Below are 15,609 nucleotides of genomic sequence, written 5' to 3'. Positions count from 1 at the left end.
ATAATATCCACCTACACTGGTGGTCTTCTTTACCTAGTTGGCTCTGATTCAAATGCGAATCTTTTCTGAAAATACCCTCACAAACACACCTAGAAATCTAGGAATCCCTCAGTCCAGTCAAGTTGACTCAAAAAATTAATCATTGCATGAAGAGAACAAATATGAAAATAGCCTAATTCAATAGGTGGATAGGCCTAGCTCTTCAATCTAATGGAAGCATAATAAGAAAGACACAGAACACAATACATATACTAAAGGTGTCTTCACTGGAAGATATTTTGAAAATTCAAAAACAAAATTTTTAACAGAATTATACATTTTATTTTAAAAGCTGTAGCAAATGTAGGAAGAACACAAATTTCTATTAAGAACAGAAATTTATTAAATGCTTGGTGGTAAAATATTGAGCCCACTCTATTACAATACACAGGCTTGGTGTTCTAACAAGTAACACTGACTCAAACTCAGGGAAGCTCGTGATCCCAACACAAGGTGGAATGGTGGGGAGCTACAAACAGAAATGTATGCTCTTTCTCCACTCCCACAACAACTGCAATACTGTTGCCCAGAGACATTTAGGCATTGGGAAAAACCTGTAAAATTTCCTGAGTATTCCATTAAACAATTCTTAGTCATATGTTACCTTAATGGAAAACATGAATATTTTCTAATGGAAACATCCATTTCAATATTATTACCTTCAATAACTGAGAACCAAAACCCCCAAAATGTCTTACACCCTAAGAAAATCTTTGGGGTTATCATAAGGCTTTCTTGCACAAGGTAAATTTCAAAGCAATTGGTCAAGGACTAGATTTTCTTGAATCACCAAGCTAGTGAGATGCAAAGATAAAAAGAAATGTCAGGGCTAGCTGATTATTTTCCAGATAACAGGATCTAAAAAATATTGAGGGGAAGTGAGGATGTGTGAATGAAGGTATGTTGAATGATAAAAGAGATGGCTAGAAAGGGTACTGAAGACAAGCTAGCATTAACTAACCCATAGTTATTTTTGGTGCTTAGTCAACATTTTCTTAATGTAGCTAATTATTTCAAGATAGCATTTCTACAACTAATTGGTTCATTCCTTTTTCAAGTTAGTTGCAAAGAAATGTTGATTCTGAATATCTAAAGTTATAGCTATTAGCATTTTGGTATTTACCCCTACAAATCCCTGGCCTTCTCAGCCATGGTGTTTGAATACATAGTTTCTTGATAAAATATCACTAAAATAGAACTAATGCTGAAAAAAAGATACTACCTACCTAGAGCTCAGGGAACTGATCATAACCAACTTCAACAATTCCTGTCAATTAGCTCAAGTAGAACTAAACTGATTTCACCAGAAACCAGATCATTTTCCTTTTAGATAATTTAACCAATTTTGTAAAAAAGCAATTATTTAGAAAGTCACACCTAAGATTTGCACGCATGCTCATTTAGAAGTATATATTGCATCTTGGGCCTAAATTTGGTACTTCCAGTCCACACTTTGGTACCTTACCTTTTCCAAACTGGACACTTCATTCTATGTATATGACCATCAATGATAGAACTTGAAAGTAAAGAAAGGGACTTTAATTCAGGTGGAAGTGTTCTGTATTCATATTAATAAAAGAGATAAAGTTTTCAAAGGAATGGAAAATGTAAAATCATGTGTGATAATAGAAAGTACCACAATCATAAGTAACCCAAACATATGACCATCTCCAGCACAGAATTAAACAACCAGGTCGAACACACTACAAAACCATTTGATTAAAAAGGCTTTTAGCCAATACTTTAACAAGGAAATACTGGTGAAAATAGTTTTAAAATATATAGCCTTGTAAAATGATATATTTCTGAACATTAAAATCTTGTTTCAGAAGTTCCCCGCTTTAGGTTGTTACTCAAAAACTCATCATGTTCAAAACTCAAATTATTGTGAGATCTTGAAATCATAAGAAGCTTCTCCTTATTGGTAAAGTCTTTTTTGATTGCAGCTTGGGGTACAAGCAGCCTCTCCATCGGGTCCTCTTTATTCTCTAGTTTCATATATCCTTTGCTGTTGCTCCGATCCAATCGAGGCCAACTTGGGTGTTTTCGTTGCTCTGCCTGAACAGTTAGTGTGGAGGGACCCCGGTCTAAGTCTAAGGATTTTGAATGTGACGAGAGCAAATGTAAAGATGTGTTGGACCCAAATTGTCTTCTAGCAGCCCCAGGAGACAAGAGCTGTCCAGCCCCAGGTCCAAGGGCCACAGAGGACTTGTACTGGCTCGACAGCGACTCCCCGATGGAATGGTTCCTGGGGAACACCGTGCTGACTGGCTGGAAGGGCTCACTGGCATTGGGCAAAGGGACTACGAGGGAATCCATCGACAAATTCCTTGACCTGCTTTTGAGGTTCTCAGCATCCTCGGTGATGTTATCTATACTGGGCTCATCAATAACACAGTTATTCAGTTTGATCACAGGCAATGTGAAAGCACTGATGGACGATGACACAATTGATTTGGTTTCACATTTCTTAGGGCCATTGGTCTTATCATCAGTTGTTTTGGAAGGAGGTGGATAGAGGCCAAAGACAGAGACAGAGCTGTCAGAAAGCAAAGGTGGCATAAGATGCCCCAAACCCTTATTTTCGTTTAGTGCCAGCTCATCCTCCTCGACAGAGCTGTCCATGCGAAAACTGCTCCTAAAACCTGAGAAAGAGGCAACAGTATTTGCTGCCAGTCTCGAGGCACAGGAGCTCCCATTCTGTTTTACTTCCGTGTCTCCCATCAAACCAGTGTAGACGCCATTCATATGCTTTTGCTCCTTGATTCTAAGCGTGTGGATGTCGATGACTGTGGAATAGATATCCCTCATGTGTATGATTTTGGTTTCTTTGTCACGGTTCTCATGAAGAATGGCATTTGCACAAATGAAAATGAAGATGCCAATCCCCATTGTGAAAGGGCCGAGCATCTTCATTTTGTCAGAATGCAAATGTTGCTCAAAGAAGCGAACCACCACACCGCCTTGGTTCCGAATGACCTGAGTTTCGTTAGTTGACAGTGTCGTCTCGGCATCAATAAAATGTTCTTTCTGAGGCCAATAGCCAAGGACTGCCATTGCGATTCCTACAATGGAGATGAGCACCCCCAGAATGAGGAAGAAACCGGATGGGGAATAAAGCCGGATTTTGCCTCGAACGACCACGACATCGGCCTGTGGCCGACGCCGGACTGGTTTCTTCTCCTGGGCAGTAGGCGACGGGCTGAGGCTGACGTGATGCTGAGATCTGGCAGAGTCTTGCCTTTTCAAGGCGGCCAGGCCAGTTATCACTCCGCCGGTTGCTATCATAGCTCAGTCTGTTGTTCTGAAAAGAAGGGAAAAAGATGATAATCTAATAGTTCTGGGGCATGCTTCTCACGTCAACAATTTATATATGTGTGCTGTTGTTGTTTCATATAATGAAAAGGGTCAGAAGGATATCTTTTTAATTGACATAGTTTGGGGAGAAGTTTATTTACTGAATAATGTAAAGTTCTGGAGACATCTTTTTTTTTTTTTTTGGCTGAATTAGTGTTTCTATTATTAATGAAATGTGAGCTCAGGGTATATTTTACTTAAATAACTTTGCCACTTATTATATAAAGCAGTCCCCTGGTCACAAGCTCGCTCTCTTTCTTTCTCTCTCTCTCTCTCTCTCTCTCTCTCTCTCTCTCTCACACACACACACACACACACACACACACACACACACACACACCCCATCCTTCGTTATCTGTGTTATTTTAAGGCTATGGAAACTTCAAAACACTTAATAGGCCCCAAACCATCAAACCCTAGACTTATAAAGAAAATACATTCCAGCAACTCACAGTTTCACAATCTACTCTTGTGAGTCACCAATGAACTCTTAAGTACCACATTTAATTTCTCCCTCTCCATTCTCAACTTCCTTATTTCTCTGTTTCCATGGACACTGCTGACCCCTCCTTCCTTGAAACCCTCTCTTACCCAGTCTCTTATGATCCTAAGTCTGGCTCTTCCCTGACCTCGCTCATTATTTTAATTTTGGCTCATCTTCCCTCACCTACAAGAAGACCACCTTCCCCCGAGAGGCGTATCCTTGGCCATCTTCTCTTTATACCCTTATGTGGCATTCATATCCACTGCTACGCCTGCCACCATTACCTATGTGCTAATGAATCCCAAGCCTGTATTTCAGACTCTAGCCTGAGTTCCCATTTCATAGCTCCGACTCTCCACTGGGGAACACATGTACATTCATGCACCGCTAGCAAAGCTGAGCTCCCCTTCCACCAGTATAGCTTGCCGTGTCTGACTTCTTTAATGGGGTCACTTCCCAGGTTTGACTCTTTATAAGCATCTTTAACTCTTCCATTTCTTCTTCCTCTCACCTTCCAGTCAGGTTTTAAATCCTAGAAATATTCACTGCCCGATGTCTGTGAACTCTTTTCTCCATTCAAATCCTACCTTCCCAGCCCGGGGCAGCTCTAAGTTACTCTTACTAGACCATAATCTCCCAGCCAGTCTTCCAAACTCCTGATTTCTCTTCCTCCACAGTCGAACTGCTATGCTAATTATCCGATTAATTATCCTCAAACACAACTCTAAAGTTGTTTAAGGAGTGGAATAATGGATACAACATTCCCCATCACCTACCAGAGTTAAATCTTGGATTTCAGTCCTATGGGATTTAACTTTATTTCTAATTGCTCCCTTTCATTTACATAAAACTAAAATGCAACAATATTCTCTGTAATTCATAGGATACTATTTCTGGGACTTGGTGAATAATGTTTCATTTATCTAGATTCCCCCTTGTACTCCATGCCACATTTCACATATTCACCTCTGGCTAGTCATGAAACTTGCATCCTACTTCCTTTAGAAAGTCCTCTCTGACTGACTCAGCAAATCCCACACGAGCCATTTCTCAGACATTTTAGCAAGTATTCTATAGCAATTGCTATATTATAACTTCCCTGTTCTTTCACTTCTTGTGGTCAAATATCCTGTTCAATTCATATTCCATTACCAAAAACATTCAATATAATATAACAGCCGGTGTCTAAGAAATATTTGCTTATGTTTTCAAGAGAGTAATTCTCTTCCCGAGATTTGTGGGCTGACCATCACACTATTGTACTAACTTTCCTAGTTAAGAATATGAACAAACAAAATTAATACCAAAACAAAAAGCAACATGTTGTGAGTTGGTAAAATATTTGTCATTATTTGTAAGAATAGCTCTCAAGCTGCCAGATCTGGCTGGTAGGAAACAGGATATTTTAGGACTCACAAGGTCTCTGGAAAACTTCTGAGAGGGTTTCTTCACCACATGAAATCTCATCTTGTGAAATCAAGCACCCCTTTGGAATTGCTATTTATGATGTCTGAATTGTGTCTAAATAACCAGGGTTGTGGATGGTATCTACACTTTTAGCTAGCTGAACAGGCTGGTGAGTGAACCCAGCCTGCGTTGGAATCATAACCAGGATTAAAATAGTTCAGTGTTGAAAGAACAAACTATACTATAACCCATAGCACGAGTCTATGAAATTCATCACAGTATACATACTTCTCCCAAACCTTGGCTACCACGGAGCTTAGTGTCAACCTGTGTTTCCTTGATCCCTAAACAGCTACAAATGTTTGAATAAAATACTTTGATTAGACAGCAGCCATCTAACTCAGTTATTTCCATGTGGCAGGATAAGGATTTAATTTGAAATCCTTGTGAAGAGAATGAAAATAAGGGCAAAGGCTTTCATCCAGTTTGAAGGCAGCTACCGCGAATGACTATTCCATACAGAGTCCGTGTCCACCTCCATTTGTGAAAATATTTCTGCGAGCATTGCCACTCTCCATTCCTGAAGCTGACAGAGGAGAGGAGGCTGGAAGGGAAAATCGGATTTGAGGAAGATTGATGAGGACAGGAAGGAAGAAAAGAACGACAGTGAGTGGGCTTTGTGAGAAAGCAAGCAGGTCAGGCTAGACAGGAGGAAAAAGCAAGGGCAGTCTAAGTGTGAAAACAGAGCAAATGGAAGGATCCCGTAGTTTCTTCAGCCAGGCTGCCCTGGCCAGGCTCAGACAAGGGTTCCATGACTCTCAAGGATCTGAAGCTCAGGTTGGGAGCCAATGCCCTCCGTTAGCGAGCTTCTGTAATAACTGGGTTCCAAAGTGACCCGACAGTAAGGCAGAGGTGCTTAAACATAGCCACTGCCTCAAAGAGCTTGAATCCCAGTGAAGGCGCTAGTCTATCCCCATAGAGCAGAATTAACACCCCAGCATGAACGTCTCTATCATGGAGGACCATTACTGCGGCTACCTGCGGGTCACAGCATTCTAATTTTCGTTACATTTCAGGTCAGATCAAGAGAAAGCAAGGCTGGAGCACAGAGCCCAGGCTTGTCCCGAGCACACAGCTCAGCACTGAGGGAGGAAACCAGGTATATCTTGAGAGGAAGGGGAAGGCCAGGACTTGGAAGGGAGCAAACATCAAAACATCATTCCCAAGTGCTTCAATATTACATTCATAGGCAATAGGGTTGGAGTAAGACACAAACACTGTTGGTACAATCTTAGGACAATCAGTCTCCAGGCAGAAGCAGTACTAGGGATGAATACTGGGAAGAGCCTAAAGATGCTAATGGGAGTTTTGCAGTAAGAAGCCTCGGGACCTGTAAACCTCGATGGAAAAATGCACAGGTCTCCAAACCCCCAAACTGCAAAGTCACCTACGGTGTTCCATCTTGGCAAAAGTAGCCTAAATCTATTTTTTAAATTTATGTTTTAAAGTTACATCCCCTCCATCCCACACTTTGATCACGGTATATGTGATCTCTACCCTCCCAGGGCAGGGCTGGGACTTACTAACTCAAAGATCCCAGTGAAAAATTTCACTATGACACTGAATTCCATTCTGATAACCTGGGCCCAGAGTTTGTGCCTCCCAGTCTCTCTGGATCCACAACTTAACCTAACTTTCGGAACTTGAAGAAGGCCCTGTGTAGATATTCCCTCAGGTCATTAGTAAACAATGATACCCAGTATTGCAGTTTCAGTATCAGACTCAAAATATGCTTTTGGGCCTGAAGAATATAATGATCAGCCACTATCTTTCTGAGAAGGCCGTTTGACGAGTTACAAATAAACTGAACTAGAGAGTCAGTCACACTCACCTTCCATATTCTCCAAAAAGATATCATGATTTTGCCAGAAGTCAAAATGACAGGTATAAATATAACCATCTGCTGACAACTAAAAATTAAAAGAATTCATTTGGGTTAACTTTTAGCTCCATATTAATCAGCCTGTTTCCCATTCCCAGTGTTCATAAAATCAGCCACAAGGTTGCTAACAACAGCTATGAAGATGATCAGCTTATAACTTACACCACACGCCTTCTTCCTCACTGTGCAACCCAGGTTCCCGCCGAGCTGTCTCCGGCCTTCACCATCTTACCCACTCATCATGGATCTCAAAAATCAACAGCAGGAATTCAATCTCAGTGGTTCCCTTTTGCAGTGCAAATGTAGACTCCTGCAATCACTCACGCACTCTCTTCTCGTCTCCTTGCCGGCCTGGGGCTCACCCTTCCTCTGGGCCATGTTTATTCTACCCCCTCGGCTCAAAGCTCTTTCTCCTTCACTGAGCAGGTTCCCACTTGGTGCGTCATCTATTAACACTATACCATCATGTCTCACCGTCAGGCTTAAGCTCTCCTATTCTTGCTCTGGCAATCACCGTAAAAGCTTTGTTGTCCTTTGCCCATTTCACAAGCTTATGCACATTGTAGATCGCTCTCCATGGCATTCATCCACTCTTAGGATTCACATCCTCATGAAAGCATTTTCTTGTACTCTTATGTCCTCTCTGACCACACTGACCTACTGTTCTGACCGCAGTGTGAGCCTCCCACACCTCAGATACGGTAGATGCATGCACACACTTACATCTGAGACGATGCTAAGTAAGTATACTTGCAGAGTCGGAGAGACTTTGGAAGTCATTGTTTTATTTTATTTTATTTTATTTTATTTACTTTATTTTGTTTTATTTACTTTATTTTATGTAGTCTCCACCCCCCGGTGTGGGACCTGAACTCACAATCCTGAGACTAAGAGTGGAATGCTCTATTGACTAAGCCAGCCAGGTGCCTCTTAGAAGTCTTTGAATCAGACAACCTTTTAACCAACTAAGGACCAGGAATGCTGTCTAAAGCCTAACAATGAATTAGCAGAAAAAATAAGATTGGAATTCACGGTTTCAGACTCCCACTCCAATGTCCATTCTTGGTAAAATATTCCTTTTCCTATTGATCTCATGCTATCCCAGTGCCTCACAGAGTGTCAGGAATGTGACAACTATTCAGCAAGTTTATCTGTTGACTATGAACTCACTTGATGAATGTTGGATATTACTGAAATGTGCCAGAGATCAGGGATGCCAAGTCAGTAACATTTGGTCTCTGATTTCAAGGAGCGTGGAGTCAAGCCAGAAAGCCATCAAGTATGTATTTAAAAGGAAATGAACTAGGGGAGCCTGGGTGGCCCAGTCGGTTAAGTGTCCTTCTCTTGATTTCGGCTGAGGTCATGATCTCATGGTTCGTGGGTTCCAGCCCTGCACTGGGCTCTGCCCTGACAGTGTGGAGTCTGCTTAGGATTCTCTGACTCCCTTTCTCAGCACCTCCCCTTTTCATTTGCTTTTTTTTCCTCTCTCTCTCACCCCTCTATCTCTCCCTCTTTCTCTCAAAATAAATAAGTAAGCTTAAAAAACTAAGATGAGCTAATTGTTATGATGGCATTCTACTGAGGAATGCTCTTCCACACTGTCTGTAGACGAGTCCCAAGACCCCCCACTACACTAAGCAGAGTGGACGCTTAATGTGTGGGTAGAAATTTGCCATGCACACAGATTCTAATTCATTTTTGTTCCTCACTGTTTCAGGGTCTGAGCCCTATGGTTTTTCTTCATCTTCTCAGCCGAAGTGTGCTTATTATCCCATATATATTTGATACTGGCTTACTTATATATTTGAATTTTTATTCTTAGCTCAAGGTTTAAAAATTCACCAGAATCTGAGGCTATCTGCCAAAAGGAAGCAAAAATTAATCTGTGCCTTCAGGACCAAACAAAAACATTATATAAAAACCCCACGTGGTATCCACAAATGTGACAGATGGAAATATTTTCTGTTCAAGCTAGAACAGTTTTAGGACTTTCTTCCCAATAGAGACATTTAAAACTTTCAGAGTCGGATTTTTAATCCATATCTTTACCAGAGTTGGAAGAGAAAATGCCTGTGGCTGACTAATAGTTCAATTATATTAAAGTTTAAAAAATAAGAATAGAGTAGAAATCATTTTTTAATGTATAGCATAATGGTTTTGCACATGGACACTGGAATCGCTAAAACCTGATAACCATGCAACCTTGGACAAGTTGTTTTAAATACGTCTTCTTTTTTAATATTTCTTTAATGTTTATTTATTTTTGAGAGAGAGAGAGAGGGAGACAGAGTGCGAGCAGGAGAGGGCAGAGAGAGAGGGAGACACGGAATCCGAGGCAGGCTCCAGGTTCTGAGCTCTCAGCACAGACACCAAAATGGGGCTCAAATTCATGGACCGTGAGATCATGACTTGAGCTGAAGTCAGTCGCTTAACCAACTGAGTCCCCCAGGCGCCCCGAGTTGTTTTAAATTTTTATCTCAGTTCCACTATCTGTAAAATGGTAAAAGCCTTCTTTAATACATGGCATATAATACATGGCATCCACCCTGGATGTAGAACACCTGGTGGGAAGGGCCTGAATCCCTCCACACCACTTAATGGCTACAATTGAACAACTGACTCAACTTCTTGGAGCCTCAGTTTCCTCACCTGTAAAATGAGAATAGTAATGGTTGTTGTATAGCCAAGGCAATAATGAGTGTGGTGCACAGCTTGGTGTCTGGAAACAAAGGTCTAGGTTAGTGACATTAGCTGTGTCTACTATAAGGTCATTTTAAGGGTAAAATGAAGTAATATGTATAACATGTTTCCTGTAGTGTTGATTATAGTAAATTCTGAATAAATAATAGCTATTGTTATTAACTCTTCATTCTTGGTACTATTAACTCTTTCATTGCTCCACTAGGCAAACCAAATTATCCTTTAATATATGAAGTTAAGTAATTCATGATGGCTTACTGTACATGGAGAGAAAATTATGACTGAAAGTTTGTACCCGGATGTAGAGTCTAAACTTATCTGAATGCACACTGTATTTTAGTGGCAGAAGCATTAATAATTTGGCAGTTGCAAAGAAGAGCTGTGAGGCAGGTGAGGATTATAGAAGAATATAAAGCATGCCTTTCTTTTTAATTCTATTTCTTCAAATTTGGAGACATGTCTTGTGACAAGAAAAAAAAAGAGGAAAACCCAAACCAGGTCGTCTGATGTTTTTACTTATCTTAGTGATGCAGTTGAACCAAATGCATGAGTATCTGATCAATTCTGCAACCACCGTTCTGTTTCCACTGGGACCCTTGGGCGTCAAACAGACTGAAAATGAAGAGGCAGAGGGGACTTGGGGATACAGGGACTAGAGAATGTGCCATTGAGGTGATAAAAAGTGACAATTGCAAAATATTAATTTTGTGACAAGAGGGATAAGCTATGATTTTGTGCCCTGTGACGTCCTGTGCTGGTCTGCCTTGGAGAGAAGGGTTTCTTAATATTCAGTATGATTCTACATCTGCGTGAGTGCTAGAACTAAAGGGAAATACAGAATTTTTTTTATAATTAGCCAAAGGATACTCAAGTTATTAAATATAAAATACCATTTTATGGTCAAGTACATCCTACGCATGTAAAAAATGCTAGGAACAGAGAATGCACCTGGAAATCTATACATGTTCTTTGATACTGGTGCCTTCAAACCCTGCCAGCCAAACTATAAAATATGGGCTCAAATCAATTACGAATTGTGTAACCATGACAGGGAATAGCTGCTCTCCAAGGACTAAAAGCCATGAAGCTCACAAAATACAAAAGTCTTCAGGAGGCCAAATAACAGATCCATAATAAGAGTTTAGAAAAAACTCTGCTGAGACCCAGTGGGAGGTATTTTCCACAGGAACAGAAAAAACTAGAAGCTCATTTCCACCTACGTAGAAATATGCTTCCTGCCTTGCACGCTAATTCTTCAACCCTGGACAAGCTCTTATAATGATTGTCACACTCCCTGTTCACTGCATTTCCAGGCAGGAAGTCAACTTGAAATTGATGTCCAGGAGGTATGTTAAATAAGCCACAGATTTATTAAAATGCAGGAAGTTAGTTGAGATATTCGTGGATCAAGAGCTGAGACGTTTAAAACCACAAGTTGGGCGTTGTGTACAGATTTCTCTTCTGCAGAAAGACATACACGGTAACTTCACTTAGGGGTATGGCGGCCATCATTTTGGAGACAACATTGGAAAGTGAGACTCCAGCAAGTATTAATAACCTTTCCAGTGATTTTAAATGCCCGGCGAGTCCCACACACACTGTTGACTTTCTTATGGGACAAGAAGGAAAGCTGGGTCATGGCAGTAAGCTCCAATTCTACTTGTTTCACTTTCTAACAGTATCTTATGTAAGTCCACCAGTTTTGTGTGCAACACAGCTGGGCCAGTATGGTTAAGGACACCAAACATCTCACTTTCTTCTCTACTGCATATTAGGAACCGTTTCTCACCAGAGCAAAATACCATCTAAATTAGCAATTAGCAGCGTCATCTTTTAATCCATAGTAACATACCGTGTACCTCAAGTTTCTGATAAAGTTTTCCAAACCATGGTAGCTCAAGGCTGACATGAAGCATTTTTAAATCCTCGAAAAATATTAGGAAATAATTCATATTACAGCAATTCCTCTAGAGAATTTCTTTTTCCCCATAATTGGAACCTGAGTAGGATCGCCCTTTAGACAAGGTAGGAAGAAGTATGAAAGGCAGCCTCTTCAGAGAGGTCTCTTCAGACTCCTCACCAGTCACAAAAAGAATGAATCTGTTAGACTTCCAATTTAAAGACAGCATTTGTTAGTCAGTCTGTCCTTCTCTCCTCACACTTCTCCCTCTATTTGGAAGTTACTTGTACTTAAGGTAAAAACCCAGCAATACAAATGAAGAGTAAGTCTCTGGTTTCTCTTTCCCAGAGGTCAGCGGACTGTTGGATTTCTTGTAGCTCTTTAAGGAGAAGTGGGAAGAATGTTTTCTCATTTGGTTTCTTAGAATTGATCTATATGATCTCCTCGTATATTGAAGGAATCAGATCTCTGGTAGTGATATGCCTAGCAAACACATTTAACTTATATTTTTACTTTTTTTTATTGTATATTTTATCAAACAGAAAACTCAATTGTATGTTGTCAGTCTTATGAGTAGGTTGATTGATGGCTTCACAGAATCATTAGAAAGATCTTCAATGGAAGATTATGTTAAAAATTCTCCCATGTTTTAGGGGCGCCTGGGTGGCTCAGTCAATTAAGCATCTGACTCTTTTTTTTTTAAATAGTTTATTGTCAAATTGGTTTCCATACAACACCCAGTGCTCTTCCCCACAAGTGCCCTCCTCCATCACTGCCACCTCTTTCCTCCCTCTTCCCTGTCAACCCTCAGTTCGTTTTCAGTATTCAGCAGTCTCTCAGGTTTTGTGTCCCTCTCTCTCCCCAACTCTCTTTCCCTCTTCCCCTCCCCCTTTTCCTGTTAGACCTATGAGTGCAAACATATGGTTTCTGTCCTTCTCTAGGCATCTGACTCTTGATCTCAGCTCCGGTCCTAATCTTGAGGTCTGTGAGTTCAAGCTCCACGTTGGGCTCTGTGCCAACAGCATGGAGCCTTCTTGAGATTCTCTCTCTCCCTAGCTCTCTATTCCCCTAACTTGTGCTAATGCGTGCTTTCTCTCTTTCTCAAAATAAATAAACAAACATTAAAAAATCTCTCATGTTTTCTTCCAGTAATTTTATGTTCTAATTCTCTTACATTTTAATTTTCTCCCTAATGGATGTGTGTGTGTGTGTGTGTGTGTGTGTGTGTGTGTGTGTTAGAATACAGGTAGGGTTGTTTACAGGTAATAAATCTTTTCTCACTTGCTTTGAAAGGCTACTTTCATTGCATATTAATTTCTTATAGTTGTACTATATACCACATCCCATATGCATTTGGGTCAATATTAAGATTGACCATTCTGTTTCATTACTCTATTAATTTGCCTTATCCAAATTGACTTGATTACTATTCATATTGTAACACATATTTGGATACCTCATAAGATTATCTGATTCTCATTCAAGTTTCTTGTCTATTCTTACACATTTTACATTCCCATGAACTTCAGAATTTGATTTTTAAAAATGCGGCACTTTTATTGAGAGCATGCTAGATCTCTACATAAATACAGGGAGAACTGATGCTATTATATCACAACAACATTTTATTTAAATGTTTTCCTTTATGTCATAGTTTTTTAAAAAACATAGATCTTTCTCATTTCTTTTTTTTTTTAATGTTTTTAGTTTATTTTGGAGAGAGAGAGAGACAGCATGAACAGGGGAAGGTCAGAGACAGAAAGAGAGGGAGACACAGCATCTGAAGACAGGCTCCAGGCTCTGAGCTGTCAGCGCAGAGCTTGACGCAGGGCTCGAAGCCACTCACCGCGAGATCATGACCTGAGCCAAAGCCAGACGCCCAATCGACAGAGCCACCCAGGCGCCCCTGATCTGTCTCATTTCTTGTTATTTATTTTTGCTTCTTGGGTATTTGGTCACTGGGTTTCTATTGTGTATTGGTATGTTTTCTGTCACTCTTATTTCTATCTCCAAGTGATTGCCATGTGTGTGTAGTAATTTACTAAGCTGCCTTGCTGAACTTGTTAGCTGCTTAAAAATATGTATTTTTTTTTAGTTCAGTTTAGGTGTCCTTGAAGGACAATTATATCATCCAGATAATATATTTTTGCTTCCTCTTTCCCAATTGTAAACCTACAATTGCTATTTTCTTCTGTTGTGTTGTTTTATATTTGAGGGGGAGAGAGAGAGAGAGAGAGAGAGAGAGAGAGAGTACACATGTGCGTGTGGAAGGGAAGGGAGGGGCAGAGGGAAAGAGAGAGGGAATCAAGGAATCTTAAGAAGAAGGCTCTGTGCTCATCGAGGACGTGGGGCTCAATCCCCTGACCCTGAGATCGTGACCTGAGCCAAAATCAAGAGTCAAATGCTCAACCAACTGAGCGCCAGCCAGATGCCCCTACAATAGTTCTTTACTCACTGCACCATCTACTACCTGGAGAGCAAAGGCAAACAAGTAAGCAAAGGGGAGATGTGGCCATCCTGGCCTGACCCCTGGATTTAATGGGAGCGCCAACTGTTTCACCACTGAAGAAGCACCAGTCAGTGCCAGGTTTTAGAGTTTTTACCTAGCATTCCAGGGAACAAAATCAATTGTGCCAGCACTGCTGCTGGATGGGGGCATGGAGGAAGTAAAAGGAGAGAGGAGGGGAAGGGGAAAGGAAGGAAGAAGGAAGGGTGGATATAGTGGAGGAAGAGGAGAAACATGTCCTGGGGGAGAAAATTCGGGATTATGAATGCAAGGTTAGCTCTCTGAAACCATGACTCAGTTCTATACATTTTCCTAAAAATCCTTACTTCTGTCCATCTCTTCTGTTAAAAAATAATTATTATAACGTCAAGAATTGTCTTTCTGGGCTTTCCGGGATTACCAAGTCATCTACAAATCCTGGCTAAATATATTAGTTTAGAGGGGAGACCTGAGAAGAATGATAAACTGCATACGATTTCAGGAATAGTTTAAAAAACTGGGAAGAGTGCTTAGCAGTAAAAATGATTTCAAGGGAGGTTCGACCTAAAAACAACAGAAGATGAAATCATGTTTCTAAAAGCACCTTACATGCACATAGTGCTTTCTAGAAGGGTAGGGTATTTGGGGATCATCCCTGAGATATTTTTAGCTTCAAATATCTGTTATAATGGTTTGCTTCACTGGTAATTTCCTGTGAGAGATGGCAATCCAGGAGAAAAATGGACAAAAGACATTCACCGTCAAGTCACAGAAGGAAAAAGTACAAATGTCCAGTTAACAAAGGAAAAGAGCAACTCTACGGTAAAGAAAGAAATGCAGACTAAAGCAATTTCAAAAGTAAAGACAGAACTTCATGTACTAATTGACAAAAAATAAACAGAGGGATTGATTACACCCGTTGCTGGAGAGGTGTAAGAAAATAAACCCTAAGGAGTTGTCACCGAGAGGACAAAAAGGTACTTTTCTGTGTTAAGTCTGGGAATGACTCTCAAAAGCTTAAGTGTCCATTCCCTTTGTTCCTGCCTCCCTGTGCCATTTCACTGCCATGACTGCATCCTTTAGGAGGACTTGTCTAAGCGTTCACGTTGTGTGCAGCAAGCGTGATAGTCACAGCAACATTCTGGAAACAAGTTAAATGTTCATCGGAAGAAGATTGGCTAAGTCAGCTAGGCTGCATTTGTATGATAGAATAGTACACGGATATTTAGAATAATGAGTATGTACCCTTAGGGAAAAATATTTACATCGTATTTTTGAGATTTTAGAACAGAAAT

General features: G+C 40.5%; 1 protein-coding gene across 1 annotated transcript in view; it reads right to left on the bottom strand.

Annotated features, from left to right (window-relative positions):
• Nucleotides 1-298: 298 nt before the first annotated feature.
• Nucleotides 299-15,609, bottom strand: part of TMEM200A (transmembrane protein 200A) — a 76,882-nt gene continuing 61,571 nt past the window's right edge. The window contains exon 2 of the mRNA XM_029944346.1: nt 299-3,343. Within this exon, the coding sequence (XP_029800206.1) occupies nt 1,852-3,327 (1,476 nt within the window). The 5' untranslated portion in view covers nt 3,328-3,343 and the 3' untranslated portion in view covers nt 299-1,851. The remainder of the gene's footprint in view (nt 3,344-15,609) is intronic.

The sequence above is a fragment of the Suricata suricatta genome, chromosome 7, assembly GCF_006229205.1.
Source record: "Suricata suricatta isolate VVHF042 chromosome 7, meerkat_22Aug2017_6uvM2_HiC, whole genome shotgun sequence".
Classification (NCBI taxonomy): Eukaryota; Metazoa; Chordata; class Mammalia; order Carnivora; family Herpestidae; genus Suricata; species Suricata suricatta.
The sequence above is the reverse complement of the archived record's forward strand: the minus strand, read 5'-3'. Positions and strand labels throughout refer to the sequence as shown.